This window comes from Sphaeramia orbicularis, chromosome 15 (genome assembly GCF_902148855.1).
Source record: "Sphaeramia orbicularis chromosome 15, fSphaOr1.1, whole genome shotgun sequence".
NCBI lineage: Eukaryota > Metazoa > Chordata > Actinopteri > Kurtiformes > Apogonidae > Sphaeramia > Sphaeramia orbicularis.
Window position 1 is genome coordinate 8,945,783 of NC_043971.1, and position 16,553 is coordinate 8,962,335.

Genomic DNA, 16,553 nt, shown 5'->3' on the forward strand with positions numbered 1-16,553 from the left:
TCACAAAAGCCTTTTTTCATGATCTAGAAATGAAAAATATGTACAAATGTATACACTGATATGTGGGAACTCATAATAAATAAATAATATTTTATTCTGTTTACATTTCTACCTTCCTCTTCACAGATCTGATCACTTATTGTGTTGTGTACATTTATTTATAGATTTTATGCACAGTCTGCCTTACTTGCACAGATTGGTTTCAATTTTTGTGCAGAATTTTGAGACTCTTTTCATAGTCTTTGATCCACAAAAATACACAAATGCATGTTGCATTTAAGTGCTGATCAAAAACAATGGAAATAATAAAGTGGCATAGAATGCAATGCCATTTCTCAATACAAACACCTATATTTACCATCTTCAGGCATTATAAAGACTCCAAAAACGTACATATATCCCATAAAGACCCAGTGCTACTTCTGTGGCAGTTCCCAAATTCGTTTTTCTCTGTATTTAACCTTTCTTAAGTGATTTATCAGCATTTATTATAATACAGTATTATCCTCTGTATTTTGAGTTTTTCAATGAAAATCAGGTATTTTCCCATATTTGATCACTGATCGTATAAATGTTCATAAAAGCTCAGATTGAAGTTGATTGTCATAACACCAGAACAGAGAAAAATGAAGAAAATGTGACTTTTTCTATTAAATCTATCATTAACTTCCTTTGGAGAGAGTGACATACATACGAAAAGGAAGGCAGGATACGTTTGAAAAGATAGGGGAACCTTTTAAGATATTTGTTAAAAGTGTTGATTTAGCAAATGACAATGAGGAGGAATAAATATTCAGTTGTGTAAACCTTACAACAGGGTTAATGAGTTCAAATACCTGTAATTGGAACAGGGCATTAAATTATGCACAAATGTTTATGACTGAGAAGTTTGTGATGTGTATGTGTAGTGTTTATTTGTAATTTTGTTTGTTTCTTGTTTTTTGTTTTTACTTGTAACACTTGTAATGTTGCAGGTGCCTTTGTTAGTGAGGTACACGTCTACATGTGTTTATATTTACAAGTGTATGTGTGTATATATAAAAAATGTGTTAACCCTCCAGTATCTTTTAGGCACACTTTGCACTTCATGTTAAAAAACTTCATATGATTTTTCACAATTTAAATAAGGTTAGAATTCAAAAGTTGTTCATTTTTGCATGATCTTTAAAATTCTGGCCACCAACTAAAATGTGCACATTGTAAACAAAAGAAAATTACAAGACTAGTATCTGTCTCCTAAGTGTGCCTAAAGCGCACTATTTCTTCCATTTGATATGTATGATTAGGGCTGACCTTGATTTACAAAAATAAAATCAAATTACAGCAGAAAAATAAATTAACATATAATATTTAATAGTTTGATTTATAGGTGTGCATTTTTGGCACACTTGGTGACAGATGCTAGTATTTTTGAACATTTGACCTAGCGCCAAAAATAATAATGCAAATTAACCAATGTTGGAGTTAATCATTGACATATGCCAGGATGAAAAAAATCAAATATGTGATCCACTTTTTATGTGGTATATTGAAAAAAAACCTTTTTTTGTGTTTTTTGCATCCAAAAAAATGGTTTATTTACATTACAAACACGGCATTTAAAGGGTTAAAAAATGTGACAATTATTGAGTATTTGGTATTTTTATTTATGGCTCAAGTTGATGAAATAGAAAAAAAGTGTAAAATAATTAAAAACAAAGTGTATGAAAATTTTTTGGCATTATTCTACAAGTGTGCCAAAAAGGCACACTTGGTGCTTAGTAAGGGCCTTGGTGGACAGGATACCGGAGGGTTAATAAATATATTGTTAAAAAAATAAAAAATCTGTCATTTACTGAACATAAACCCAGTGTCTTCATCCACTGTCATTGATCCAACTCCATGGGTTTTACTGGTGAATCAATGTTGTAGCAGATGACGGTATTTCCACGGTAACTACAGAGCCACTGAACATCCAAATGGGTCATATCTGATGACCATGAAAAGATGACAAACTACATTTTACACCAATTATTTACATGTATTAATAGGATTAATGGATCAACAGGTATTTAACAGTTTCCATCAGCAGATGGTTTTGGTTGTTTGGGTCTTTATGGGTTAAGGTTCAAATAAGCTTAGTTTGCTGTTAAGAATCAAAATGGAAAATTTTCTATTAGTATTTTCTCTCCACAGAACTACTCCTACTGCCTTCCAAACCACGTCTCAGTGTGTTTATCAGTGACATGGAGTTTTTGCTGCTCACTGGTCATGAATTATTTACCACAGGTTAAGATAGAGGCTTACGGAGCTAATGCCATGACAACACCGTCTGCAAATGAAAGCTGTAGCTGAAAGCTCCGGAAAAAAACAGGGAAAGTGTTTTCTGAGTGACTAAAAAACAGTTGTTTACCCGTCTTAACCAAGATAAAATCTTTCAAGCTATGAGTCAGAGAAGTAGGCAGGTAACTCAGCTATTTCTGTTCATTAAGGGGCCTAAATGTGCTCTCATACAGGGTACATGCTCTTTATCCACATAAAAATTCCAGACTTTTTCAAAACTGTTTTTTCTCCCCAAGACCTTTACTTTGTTCTTTTATACTTGCATGCCTAGTTTTATGGTTAAGATTGTACCTGTTGTATGAAGGAGAAAAGTTAATTTTAATAAATGTATGAATGAATGAATGTATAATTCACAGTAAATTATGTTTTACTGACAGAAACGATTTCAAAACATGAAAATCACAAAAGTGCATGGATATCAGAAACAAGTTTCACTAGAATCATTCCAGTGTCGACCGGGTACTGAAATCATATCCACCACTAGAAAAATCAGAAACTCATGACTAAACTGAATAGAAATGAAAAAGGTTTGTTTTCTGATATTTGAAACCATATGTGGTCATTTCTAAGAGCCAGTGGACAGTGTGGTGTTGGAAAAATTACAGAGGGTACAGCTGTGGAGCTGTGCTGTACTTTCTAAACCAAAAAGAGTCATGGCAGAAGTCACGTATTTCACTGAGCTTAAACCGGCCTTCAGTTACATTTATGTGGTGTTTCTAGTGCAGAACTAATCTAATGTTTACAGTGATCATCATGAAACAGCCGTGAGAACTAACAACTCATTTAAATAAGAACAATAAGACTAAGGGTTGTGTAGTTTAACGGCATATTTAACCTCCTAAGACCCAGGAAATGTCAGCAAAGTACAAGCTTTTTTGTTTTTTATTAAATAAGTGCCTAGATTGGAAACATCATGATGCAACAGTTTTTTCAGATGCAGTTTTTAACATTTTTATGGAATGTCCTTTGTGGTGGACAGTTTTCTTTTCTTTTTTTGTATAAAGTTGTGAAACTCTTGTCCACAAATGTTGACAGTGGGTCTTAGGAGGTTAAAGATATTAATTGACATTTGTTTGACTTTTCAAGGTCAGTCAAGGTCAAAGCTCATGGCACTAAATGAAAGCTCATATGTGACTTTCTATCTATTGTCAATAGTAATTATATCAATATCTTCAACTGTTTTCCAGTTACAGCTTAGCAAGTTATATCGTTTCAAGTTAGAATTTTCCCATTATAAACCAAAAGGGATTTTTAACATTTTAAAAATTCATAAAAAATTAAAAAGAATCAATATTTCTCAATTTCTTGAACAAATTTGGTAGACCCTGCTCCAAGGAACCTCTGCTATGAATTTTAATTGATTTGGTTTGGTTGATGGTTTTGGAGAAAAAGTTTCCAGAAATCTGGACATAGATGACTTTGGGTTTGACCTTTCAAGGTCAGTCAAGGTCAAAGGTCATGACACCAAATGAAAGCCCATATATGACTTCCTAACTATATCCAATAGTAATTACATCAATATTTTGAAGTGTTTTGAAGCTATAGAACTTTGAAATGTGTCCCATTATAAACCAATGGGGATTTGTACAATTTCAAAAATTCATGAAAAATTCAAAAATCAGTATTTCCCAATTCTTTGAACAAACTTGGTAGACCTTACCCCAAAGATGTTCCACAACAAAATATCAAGTCATTCTTTCTTTTTTCCTTCCGCTTTTCTCACTTTATCAATGCTGTTTTCTTTTCTTTTTATTTCTGAATGTCTGTTAAACTGAGGTTAACCAGCCTCCAGTTACATTTATGTGGTGTTTCTAGTGCAGAACTAATCTAATGTTTACAGTGATCATCATGAAACAGCTGTGAGAACTAACAACTCATTTAAATAAGAAAAATAAGACTAAGGGTCGTGTAGTTCAACGACATATTTAAAGACATTGACATTCGTTTGACCTTTCAAGGTCAGTCAAGGTCAAAGCTCATGGCACTAAATGAAAGCTCATATGTGACTTCCTATCTGTTGCCAATAGTAATTTTATCAATATCTTCAACTGTTTTCAAGTTACAGCTTAGCAAGTTATATAGTTTCAAGTTATAATTTTCCCATTATAAACCAATAGGGATTTTTAACATTTAAAAAACTCATTAAAAATTTAAAAGAATCAATATTTCTCAATTTCTTGAACAAACTTGGTAGACCTTGCCCCAAGGAACCTCTGCTATGAATTTCAATTGATTCTGGCTGATGGTTTTGGAGAAAAAGTTTCCAAAAATCTGGACATAGATGACTTTGGGTTTGACCTTTCAATGTCAACCAAGGTCAAAGGTCATGGCACCTAATGAAAGTCCATATGTGACTTCCTATCTATATCCAATAGTAATTATATCAATATTTTCAACTGTTTTGAAGTTATAGCACTTTGAAATGTTCCCATTATAAACGAATAGGGATTTGTACAATTTCAAAAATTCATAAAAAATTCAAAAATCAATATTTCCCAATTCTTTGAACAAACTTGGTAGGCCTTACCCCAAAGATGTTCCACAACAAAATAGTCTTTTTTTCTTTCTTCCTTCCTCTTTTCTCACTTTATCAATGCTGTTTTCTTTTCTTTTTATTTCTGAATGTGTGTTAAACTGAGGTTAACCAGCCTCCAGTTACATTTATGTGGTGTTTCTAGTGCAAAACTAATCTAATGTTTACAGTGATCATCATGAAACAGCCATGACAACTAACAACTCATTAAAATGAGAAAAATAGGACTAAGGGTCGTATAGTTCAACGGCATATTTAAAGATATTGACATTTGTTTGACCTTTCAAGGTCAGTCAAGGTCAAAGCTCATGGCACTAAATGAAAGCTCATATGTGACTTTCTATCTATTGCCAATAGTCATTATATCAATATCTTCAACTGTTTTCAAGTTACAGCTTAGCAAGTTATATAGTTTCAAGTTAGAATTTTCCCATTATAAACCAATAGCGATTTTTAACATTTAAAATAAACAGAACTGAAATCCTGTAAATTTGCATAACACAAAGTTCCTTTGGGGATTCACGTATATTGATTTCTTATGCACAAAGACATAAATAAGACCTCTAAGCAAATTTTAACCAATTTCAAAATTCCATACTTTAAAGACTTTCCAGACCTGCATAAGCACCCTGCTCATAGACCACTAAAACCAGCTCTACCTTACCTCATCCTGAGATTCTTCGTTGAGGCACAGCATGCTTTTGGTCATGTGGTTATTAGGAATGTAGAGGCTGTTGTTTAAAGAGCCCTGGTCCTCCATCGAGTCCTGTTCTGTTTCCAGTTCGTTACAGGGCGTACAGGTGGATTCTGCGTCCTCCGTAGAGTCTGGAAACCCATCCTCGTGACAGACTTCGGTATATGTTTCTTCGATGCATAACGTCTCCGCTGCATCCTCCTTCTCCTGCGCAGTTTGTCCTGAGTTCATGTAGTCATCGGTGCTGCTGGCGGTGTAACACTCACAGGACCCTCCCCGGTTCAGTCGGTGAAGTCTGTTGCTCCACACAGACGTACTGCTCAGTTGTTCGTCGGCTCCAATCTCTGTGAGGTCGGATACAGGTATGCTGATGTCTCCATGGGTCGCGGGGGAAACGCAGGGGGGGTTGTTGGAGTCCGGGACGGAGCAGGACCGGTTCAGGGCCCCCCTCACCCTGGTCAGTCTCTGCTGGGCCCTCCTCCTCACTGGGGAGCTGTTGTAGGACCGGCAGTCGAACTCATCTGTCAGAATCATAGCGTGTCCATCACCACTGTCCATATCTTCAGCCCAGAGCGAGGAATCCCAGCCTGTGCACACCTGGTTAAAGGTCAAAGGTGAAGCATATGGTCAAGGAATACAGATTCTACTGCAGTGAATTACATTTTCATCATTGGGTATTTCTTTTCAGCAACTAGTATTAACTGTATGGAAGGTAAAATGTATACCTTATCTATGTCAGCTAAAATTTACTTAGGGGGTCAAATGAGTGTTCGTTTTTGTCAAAAAAAAAAAAGGTGTAAGAAATGCATGAACTGTGTTGAAATAATGCTAATACATTTGTGCACAGACTGATATTATTTGGCAGTGGAAGCTCTATTTTCAGAAATATTGGATTTTGAATAGCACGTGTATGTGAAAATTTTTGCTGATGGACGGACGTGACATTACCCATGATGCTCTGGTCAGTACCAGTACTTTATTAGTAATAAACTTATATACTTACTATTGCTAATTCTCCTCTTATTCATAAATGTTAGTATTGTGGATCTAAAACAATAACAGCTGACACAAAAACATAAAATGTGGCAGTGGACGGATGTGACATGGTTGTTACAGATCCCATCATACTGATGCTCAGCAGCCATGTCACCGTTTCCACAAATGATCCCTGTGCAAAAACTTGGATTAGAATTATTTATTGTATAGTTTATCATCATACTAAAGAGTAAATAACAATATAGAATTGTTATTTCTTTATAAAAATGCTTATTATTAGAAAACTGTTGATTTAAAAAGTGACGTGTGACATTCTTAATGTATGTATTGGCGTAACATAAGCAGGATGGATCAGCACCATACTCCAGATTGAACCTGTAAAAACAAAATATGTGACATGTAGGATAGAATCTTGTAAGAAAAATTGGGGAATCTAAAAGAATAGAATATTTGTTTTTCAAGTAAATTCAGTTCAAATATAACTTGGCCATTTGTGACATGGAAATATAGCATTAATTGTGATGAAATTGCACATTTTTGAGCTGAAAACATAGTTCATATGACCATCAACATGTTGAACAGAACTGAAATCCTGTAAATTTGCATAACTTGCATTTACCAACACAAAGTTCCTTTGGGGATTCACTTATATTGATTTCTTATGCACAAAGACATAAATAAGACCTCTAAGCAAATTTTAGCCGATGTATGTGTGTATATTATGATTAAACACCTCAGTGTAGATCAGGGGTCTCAAACATGTGGCCCGGGGGCCAAATGCCAAAGGTTCCAATCCGGCCCGTAGGATGAATTTGCAAAGTGCAAAAATTCCACAGTCAAGGCAGTCGAAGTCATTGTAGTCTATTCCACATACAGGCCAATATGATCTCCAGTAAAATAACAGCATAATAACCTACAAAAAATAATGACTCCATATGTTCTTCCTGGTTTGATGTGAAAAAAATAGTATTACATTATGCCTATAATTAATGACAACTTCAAAGTGCAAAAAATAACATTAAATTATGAAAATATTTACATTCACAAACTACCCTGTAACAATAAAATATGAGTAACTTGAACAAATAAGCTCCGCACCTTGGGTGACAGGGCTTTTGCCATCGCCGCCCCCACCCTCTGGAATTCTCTACCCATTCACATCCGGAACTCCGACACACTCACCTCTTTCAAAAGCCAACTCAAATCCCACCTCCTCAGATCATCATTCGAAAACTGACTATCCGTTCAACCTCCTCCACTCTCACCTACCTTCTTTTATGTGTTTTACTTTTGTCAGTATTTGTCTCTGTATTTGTTCTTCGATTACCATTTAGCATTAACTTTGTACCTGTTTACCCGTTGGATGTATGTTTGTCCCTTGGTTGTTTATTGTAAAGCATCTTTGAGTACTTAGAAAAGCGCTATATAAAACTGATGTATTATTATTATTATTAAATATGAACAACCCGAAATGTATAAAGAAAATTAAGCACAATTTTTAACAATTTTCTACCTGTTACTAAGTGTTTAGTGTCTTTGTCTGTGATGCACATGTATAAATGATAAGTTGAGGCATAATATTGTTAAAATTGCACTTATTTCAGGTTTTTTTTAGGTTATTCACATCTTCTTTGTTTGGATAGTTTATAAAAGTAAGTATTTTCATTATTAAAAAATTTGTCATTATTTATAGGTTATTATGGTATTATTTTACTGGTCCGGCCCACTTGAGATCAAATCTATCAATAACTGAACATAAACCCAGTGTGTCCATCCACTGTCATTGATCCAACTCCATGGGTTTTACTGGTGAATGAATGTTGTAGAAGATGACGCTGTTTCCATGGTAACTACGGAGCATCTGAACATCCAAATGGGTCATATCTCATGACCGTGAAACGATGACAAACTGTATTTTACACCAATTATTTACATGTATTGATAGGATTAGTGAATCGACAGGTATTAAACAGTCTAGATCAGCAGATGTTTTGGTTGCTAGTGGATGTTTGGGTCTTTACGGGTTAATGAAAAAGTAAAAATCAAATACCCACATGGTTTCACTAAGTGTGTTAAGAGTCGAATGAACAAAACATGCTTTCAACCTTCAACCACAGACTGAAGAGTTAATTCAAAACAGCAGCATTCACTAAACGTCTCAGGTTTCTGAAGTGGAATTCAATGATTAAATGATTTCCTTTCAGAGCAGCTGCTTCCAAGAAATATCTCCCTGTAGCTACACAAAGACCTTTGTCACATACCTGCTGGCGAGACAGACCATTTGTCTTAATAGAACTGTCACTGCACAGGTCCTTGGTATTATCCTCTAAGCTCAGTCTTTTCAGCAGACATCTGGGTTTGGGATGCTGCCATCTTGCTTCCCAGGAGCCTTCCTGTCCATCTGTAGAGTTACAAAGACAGCAGTTAGTACAGCCGCTAATCACAGCAGAGACAGAAATACCAAACGGTGATACACAGATGATAACATGACCTTGAAAGGTTGAAACTGATTCAATGGAAAGCACACGGCGTCCGATAGAAGACAGCTTCCGACACACAGCTGCAGAGGAGGTATGCGAGAGGCGTCCCTCTGCCAGAGACAGAATATCCTGCGGGAAAATTACAATAAAGACAAACAATGTAGAACAGCAGCCACTCCTGTTAACATGTGTGTTCGATATTTTCCCTCAAAAAATGAACATTTTAAATCAGGGGTGTCAAACATGCAGCCTGCGAGCCAAATCCGGCCCACCAAAGGGTGAAATCCGGCCCGCGGGATGAACTTGGATAGTGTAAAAATTACACTGAAGATATACTCAACCAAGAGTGTTGAACTAGTTTTAGTTCAGGTTCCACACACAGACTATTGTGATCTCAAGTAAAATAATAACATAACTAGAAGCACTCGGAGAGCACAGACCTCCGCCAAGGCTGATCAGTGGCCCCCCCCGTGGGCCCCCCCACGCCAAGGAGGTTATGTTTTTGCCAGGGTTTGTTTGTCTGTCTGTCTGTTTGTCTGTCCGTTAGTGTGCAACATAACTCAAAAAGTTATGGACAGATTTTGATGAAATTTTCTGGTCTGCGCCCCCCCCCCCCCCCCCCCCCCCCGTGGGCCCCCCCACCCCCAATCACCACCAAAATTTATTCATTTCTTCCTTATCCCATTTCCAACAAACCCTGAAAATTTCATCCAAATCTGTCCATAACTTTTTGAGTTATGTTGCACACTAACGGACAGACAAACAAACAAACCCTGGCAAAAACAACCTCCTTGGCGGAGGTAATAACCTATAAACTAGAAGCACTCGGAGAGCGCAGACCTCCGCCAAGGCTGATCAGTGGCCCCCCCTGTGGGCCCCCCCCATGCCAAGGAGGTTATGTTTTTGCCAGGGTTTGTTTGTTTGTTTGTCTGTCTGTTTGTCTGTCTGTTAGTGTGCAACATAACTCAAAAAGTTATGGACAGATTTTGATGCAATTTTCAGGGTTTGTTGGAAATGGGCCCCCCCGTGGGCCCCCCGACCCCCGATCACCACCAAAATTTAATCATTTCTTCCTTATCCCATTTCCAACAAACCCTGAAAATTTCATCAAAATCTGTCCATAACTTTTTGAGTTATGTTGCACACTAACGGACAGACAAACAGACAGACAAACAAACCTTGGCAAAAACATAACCTCCTTGGCGGAGGTAATAATGACTCCAAAGTTTCTTCTTGGTTTAATGTGGAAAAAATATCATGTTATGCCTATGAATAATGACAACTTCAAAATTTTCTCCATGTTATAGTGCAAAAACTAACATTAAATTATGAAAATATTTACATGAACAAATTATACTTCAACAATAAAATGAGAATAACCTGAAACGTCTCAAGAAAACGTATGTTTGTATGTGTATGTATGTGTTTTAGGATTCATGTTTAGATTCTACTGATTATTTTTGCAGCTCTTATATTGTAGATTTTTTAACCCCATCGGTGTGCAGTCTGAGATCCTGGGGCAGTGTTCTTCTGTCTATTCCAGTGTTTTGGATGAAAACTGAAGGGAAACCAACCTGAAATAACCTGACAGAGGAAATCAGAGTCAGAGTCTCCTTTTAAGTCTTTTATGTCTCTTCTTAAAACATATTTTTACCACAGGGCATACCCCGGATTTATCACAGCTGCATGTTTATTTATTTATCTATGTATTTTTTTGGAACATTTTGCGTGTTATACTTTGCTGTTTTGGGTTTTTTTTATTATTTGGTATTTTATAAATCTGCTTTGCAATGCACTTCTAGATTTGAAAACTTTACTTGTGAAAAGTGGGCAATGATGCACATGTACAAAGCACAACATAATGTTACCAAATAAAAAATAAAATGATAGTGATTGATTGATTGTTGATTTCAAATATCAACATTTAAAACAAATACAACAAGGAAAAAAAAATATAAAAAAGAAAACATATTCGAAAAGGAGCCAGATGAAGTTCAGCTTATATACTTCCCCTCTTACCCTATCTTTTTACAGACCATAAATTCCCATGTCAGCTCCACCAAGTAACTTAAATCTTATACGTATCAAAATAAATTCTGACTAAACCTGCACAAAACACAAAATGCAATACACATCAAAAGTCAACTGTCTATTTCCTAACAACTGAAGGTATTTATAGATTATCTATTAGTTTATTGCTATTTCTTTGCAACATTATCAGAATCATACAAGGAATTTGCTTTGTTTTTTTTCTTAGCTCGCGACATACAATTTCAACATAAACACGAACACGCTTAAACAGACGTAATATAAACAAACATTCAACTAGAGACAATGACAATGGGTAGAGAATAGTTCAGATAAATATGAATAACTGGGTAGATGTGTACAAAGAACCGGTCTGTTAAAATATATGTTTATGTTTATATTATTTATATAAACAGGATTTATATTGTAATATGTACAGAGTGTAAATTAGAGTTTTATACAGTGATAGATGTGTACAGGTCTATTAAAAATATAAGTTTATGTATGTTTATGTTCTCCTTGGCCTTTGAAACCACGTCAAATGTTTGAAAGTATTTTTATTCAAGTGTTTTATTTGCTATTGGTTTATTGTTCTTATTTGTTGTTATTGGAGGTGTTGATTTGTAAATGTAGTGTGCATTTATGCATAAATTATGAGATAGTACGTTGTGACTCTACTTCACTTTTTAATCTTGTTGGATGGTGTGCACGTTAAATAACATTTATATATAAAAATATTGCAAAACAATCCCAAGAAAAAAAAAAAACATAAAATCTGGATATTTTCCCCCATACATCACATAAAAAAGGGTTCATACTTTAATGGTTAATTTCTATTAAAAATATAAGTTTATATATGTATATGTTCTCCTTGGCTTTTGAAACCATGTGAGATGTTTGAATATATTATTTTTATTCAACTGTTTTATTTGGTATTGGTTTATTGTTCTCATTTGTTATTGGAGGTGTTGATTTGTAAATGTAGTGTGCATTTATGCATAAATTCTGTTGTCCACTTTCATGAAAGGAACAAATAAACTACACTAAAATGAACTCTGTTCAGTTATGTTTCCAGTTATGAGACTCTACTTCACTTTTTAATCTTGTTGCATGTTGTGCATGTTAAATAACATTTATATATAAAAATATCACAAAACAATCACAAGAAAAACAGTATAAAATCTGGATATTTTCCCCCATACATCACATAAAAAAGGCTTCATACTTTAATGGTTAATTTCTATTACAAATATATGTTTATGTTCTCCTTGGCTTTTGAAACCACGTCAAATGTTTGAAAGTATTATTTTTATTCAAGTGTTTTATTTGCTATTGGTTTATTGTTCTTATTTGTTGTTACTGAAGGTGTTGATTGCATTTATGCATAAATTCTGTTGTCCACGTTCATGAAAGGAACAAATAAACTAAACTTAAATGAACTCTATTCAGTTATGTTTCCAGTTATGAGACTCTACTTCACTTTTTAATCTTGTTGCATGTTGTGCATGTTAAATAACATTTATATATAAAAATATCACAAAACAATCACAAGAAAAACAGTATAAAATCTGGATATTTTCCCCCATACATCACATAAAAAAGGCTTCATACTTTAATGGTTAATTTCTATTACAAATATATGTTTATGTTCTCCTTGGCTTTTGAAACCACGTCAAATGTTTGAAAGTATTTTTATTCAAGTGTTTTATTTGCTATTGGTTTATTGTTCTTATTTGTTGTTACTGAAGGTGTTGATTGCATTTATGCATAAATTCTGTTGTCCACTTTCATGAAAGGAACAAATAAACTAAACTTAAATGAACTCTATTCAGTTATGTTTCCAGTTATGAGACTCTACTTCACTTTTTAATCTTGTTGCATGGTGTGCACGTTAAAGAACATTTATATATAAAAATATCGCAAAACAATCACAAGAAAAACAGTATAAAATCTGGATATTTTCCCCCCATACATCACATAAAAAAGGGTTCATACTTTAATGGTTCATTTCTATCAATTTATTTTTTAACATGATGTACTTTTATTTTACATGTTTTCAAGCTTTTACATGCACATCTGATAATAAAAAGGACTTTTTTTTTTTTTAATTTTCCATCTGAACCAGTGTAAGATGCTTATGATGTGCACTGACACATCTTTTCCACTTGATGCTGCTCAAGAGCATCAGTTGAAAATAGCACCTCATGATAACGTTAACTTGCAGTGCCAATTACCTCATCTAATAGGCACGGGAGAAAAATAGACTTTAATTAATGCAACAGATGTAATTACTCTGAACATAATTACGTCTCCTAGAGGACAGGACAGATGATGTAGTGTTTTATGATGTTGTTTAAGGACATTATTAAGGCTGACCACACACATGGTGCTGCTGCTGCTGCTGCTGAGCTGTTCATCCATCTCCTTCAGCCACGATGAGTGAGCAAATATGGAACATGAGCTGCAGAGTTGTTTCCAGGAATGACGTGTACGTTCAGATGGGATATAGAATTCCTTTGTATTGTAATTAATGAACCGGTGTTATTTAAAATTACAAACATAAACACACAAACAAAAATAAAAGCTATTAAAATTAAGACTTAGTGACTTCCTTAAAGACTTTACTTCGTCTCGTCACCATGACAACCTAAGTAGCTGAAATTACATCTCCATTTATTCCACTGTCTTATAATAGCTTACCATGATGCTTTCCAAATGCATTAAGTAGCAAAACATTTTTATCTTCCCCTTGCACTTTCTATTTCTTTTTTTTTAATAACTTCATTTTTATTGTTTATTTTATGTACATGACAAAATAAGACAAACATGGGAGACATATGGGATACATCGACTATAATAAACCTTTGTGACTAACAATTGTTTTTAGTAGTGTGACGCTAAAGTGAAAATTGTCCATTTCTTCCATTTATCATGACGCTGTTCTTCTTCAGTCCTCAGTCTACGGGTCAGAATCTCCATCTCAAATATTCCAATCACAGTTTGTATCCAGTCGATAGTTTTAGGTGGTTCTAATCTGCACCATTTTTTTGGTAATAGCCTTTTTACAGGCTGCTAATAGTATTTTAAACTAGAAAAGCACTCTGAGAGCGCAGACCTCCGCCAAGGCAGATCAGTGCCCCCCCCCCCCCCCCCCCCGCCCCCCCGATCACCACCAAAATTTAATCATTTGTTCCTTGTGCCAGTATCAATATTTCCTGAAATTTTCATCCAAATCTGTCCATAACTTTTTGAAAGATCCGGATCAGTCTTTGCCATTTGATAGAACACCCCATTGTAAATCCCTGAGTCAAATTGCATGAGATTTGCACAATTCCCCCATATTGTGATTTCCACAATAAATATTAGTCCCATATTTATTTTACCTATATTTTAAGATTCCTTGACCATGAAAACATACCATGAGCAACTGGATTCATAATTATATCCTTATTAGTTCAGTAGCTATTCACGAAAATCACATTTCTCGTAATGGCGGTTTTCTTCTGGATCTAGCTCCTTAAGTATTAAAGCTACATGAAATCCGGTGGCATACTCCCGATGCGGAACTGACTGAGTTACATGATGGCGCTTGTCAGAAATTTCTACCTTTAATATTAAAGTCACAGTAGGCCAAAAAGTAAGGGCACCCCCATTTTTTATATAAATTGAGATAAAATCCGCCTTCTGGATCAGATCCGGATCAGCCTTTGAAATGTGATAGAGGACCCCATTGTCAATTCCTGACTTAAATTTCATGAGTTTTGGTCAATAATTAAGCGAGATATTGGGAAACGAAAATTTTGGCCCCATTTACCACAATGTTAATGAAAATTTCAAAGTGATCCAGAATTTCTTCTGGATCACCCCCAAAAGTTAATCATTTCTTCCTTATCCCATTTCCAACAAACCCTGAAAATTTCATCAAAATCTGTCCATAACTTTTTGAGTTATGTTGCACACTAACGGACAGACAAACAAACCCTGGCAAAAACATAACCTCCTTGGCGGAGGTAAAAATATCTATCATTTTTTCATACATTATTACCAATAATACATCCAAAATACATCCCCAAACATGTTTTAGGAATTGCATAACCCGATATCTTATCAATTGTTGAATACACATTATCCCGGAATGATGCAAGTTTAGGACATGATCAAAAGACATGTGCATGATTTACACTGATTTCCCCACATTCTCTCCAACAAGGTTGAACTCTGGACATATATTTAGCAGTAATTTTAGGAGTTATGAAAAATCGAATTGTATTTTTCCAGCAATGTTCCCTCCATATTCTTGAAGAAGTGGTTGACTGTTGAGTTCTCCACATATTGATCCATTCCTCGTCTGAGACACATATTCCTAGTTCCTTTTCCCATTTCTGTTTCACATCCAAAGTGTTCCAGCCTCTCTTCCCCATTAAATATTTGTAAAGAGACGATATAATTTTGTATTTTTTAGAATATATTCCAATTATCATTTTTACAAGCTCATTGTTAGAATCAATATTGTGCTTTATTTTTTTTGGTATAAAAGTCCCTTAGTTGTAGGTACCGGAAGTGATCTTGATTTGCCTAGTCAAACTCCTCTTTTAATTCTTGAAAACTTTTAAAGTGGCCGTCCTTAATAAGCACACACCAAGCCGTTGCACTTTCTATTTCAGATTCTGCCTTGTATCCAAATGCAATCTGTTCTTGTGTCATTCCAGTAAATGTATCTGCTCATTGTTTTGGTCACTGATAAATGAAAGAATATAGTACAAAAATAAAGCATGTGAAAAATGGATCGATATCGTACAGGACATTTACATTCTGGAGAAGTTGACATTTTGTTTTAAGGGTCAAAGGAAATTTTCTTTTATGATTTGATCAAAATGGACAAACTATGTAAAACCTGTAATTGATGTGAATTGAACATATTGGTTATTTGAAAACATTTACATGACATACATTTCTGTTTAGGTTAGTGTAAACGTACACACCCTAACCTTATAACTCCAAATGTATCATATTTGATGCATGACTTTTGAAGCCCTCTACATGATCAGTGTGATTTTTTTTCTTGAAAAACCTGATGTATACAATTAGATACATGCAATACACAGATAAACCACCAGGGGGGAGGAATTCATTCACCAGAGGCCTTTCCAGTGACACTACAAGACTGTCATTAATGAGGAAAGAGGGAGAACTTTGCCAATTTTGCAAAGGAATTACCAATTTGTTAGACATGTTTGTGTTGTATTATGCTTTTGTTTGTTCAAAAATAATAATATTTGAGCACTGAGACCCGATGTATCAAATATGATACAAAATTAAAACTCATACATGGAAATTGATATTTGAAAAACAAATTGCTTGTGCTTTTGGGGGTTTATGCTCAGGGGAGACCCACACACTGTTACCAATTCATGTTAGAAAAGATATAAAGTGTTAAAAATTCAATAAAGATATGAAAAAAAAAAGCCAAAACATTAGCTCTCCTAGGTCTCAGGAGGAT

General features: G+C 34.9%; 1 protein-coding gene across 1 annotated transcript in view; it reads right to left on the reverse strand.

The window, feature by feature from the left end:
- The window catches only part of kndc1 (kinase non-catalytic C-lobe domain containing 1), a 214,492-nt gene that overhangs the window by 127,132 nt on the left and 70,807 nt on the right, over positions 1-16,553 (reverse strand). Inside the window, exons 5-7 of the mRNA XM_030156898.1 lie at positions 9,037-9,154; positions 8,807-8,946; positions 5,520-6,146 (exon numbers count right to left, since the gene is read on the reverse strand). Of these exons, the coding sequence (XP_030012758.1) occupies positions 5,520-6,146; positions 8,807-8,946; positions 9,037-9,154 (885 nt within the window). The remainder of the gene's footprint in view (positions 1-5,519; positions 6,147-8,806; positions 8,947-9,036; positions 9,155-16,553) is intronic.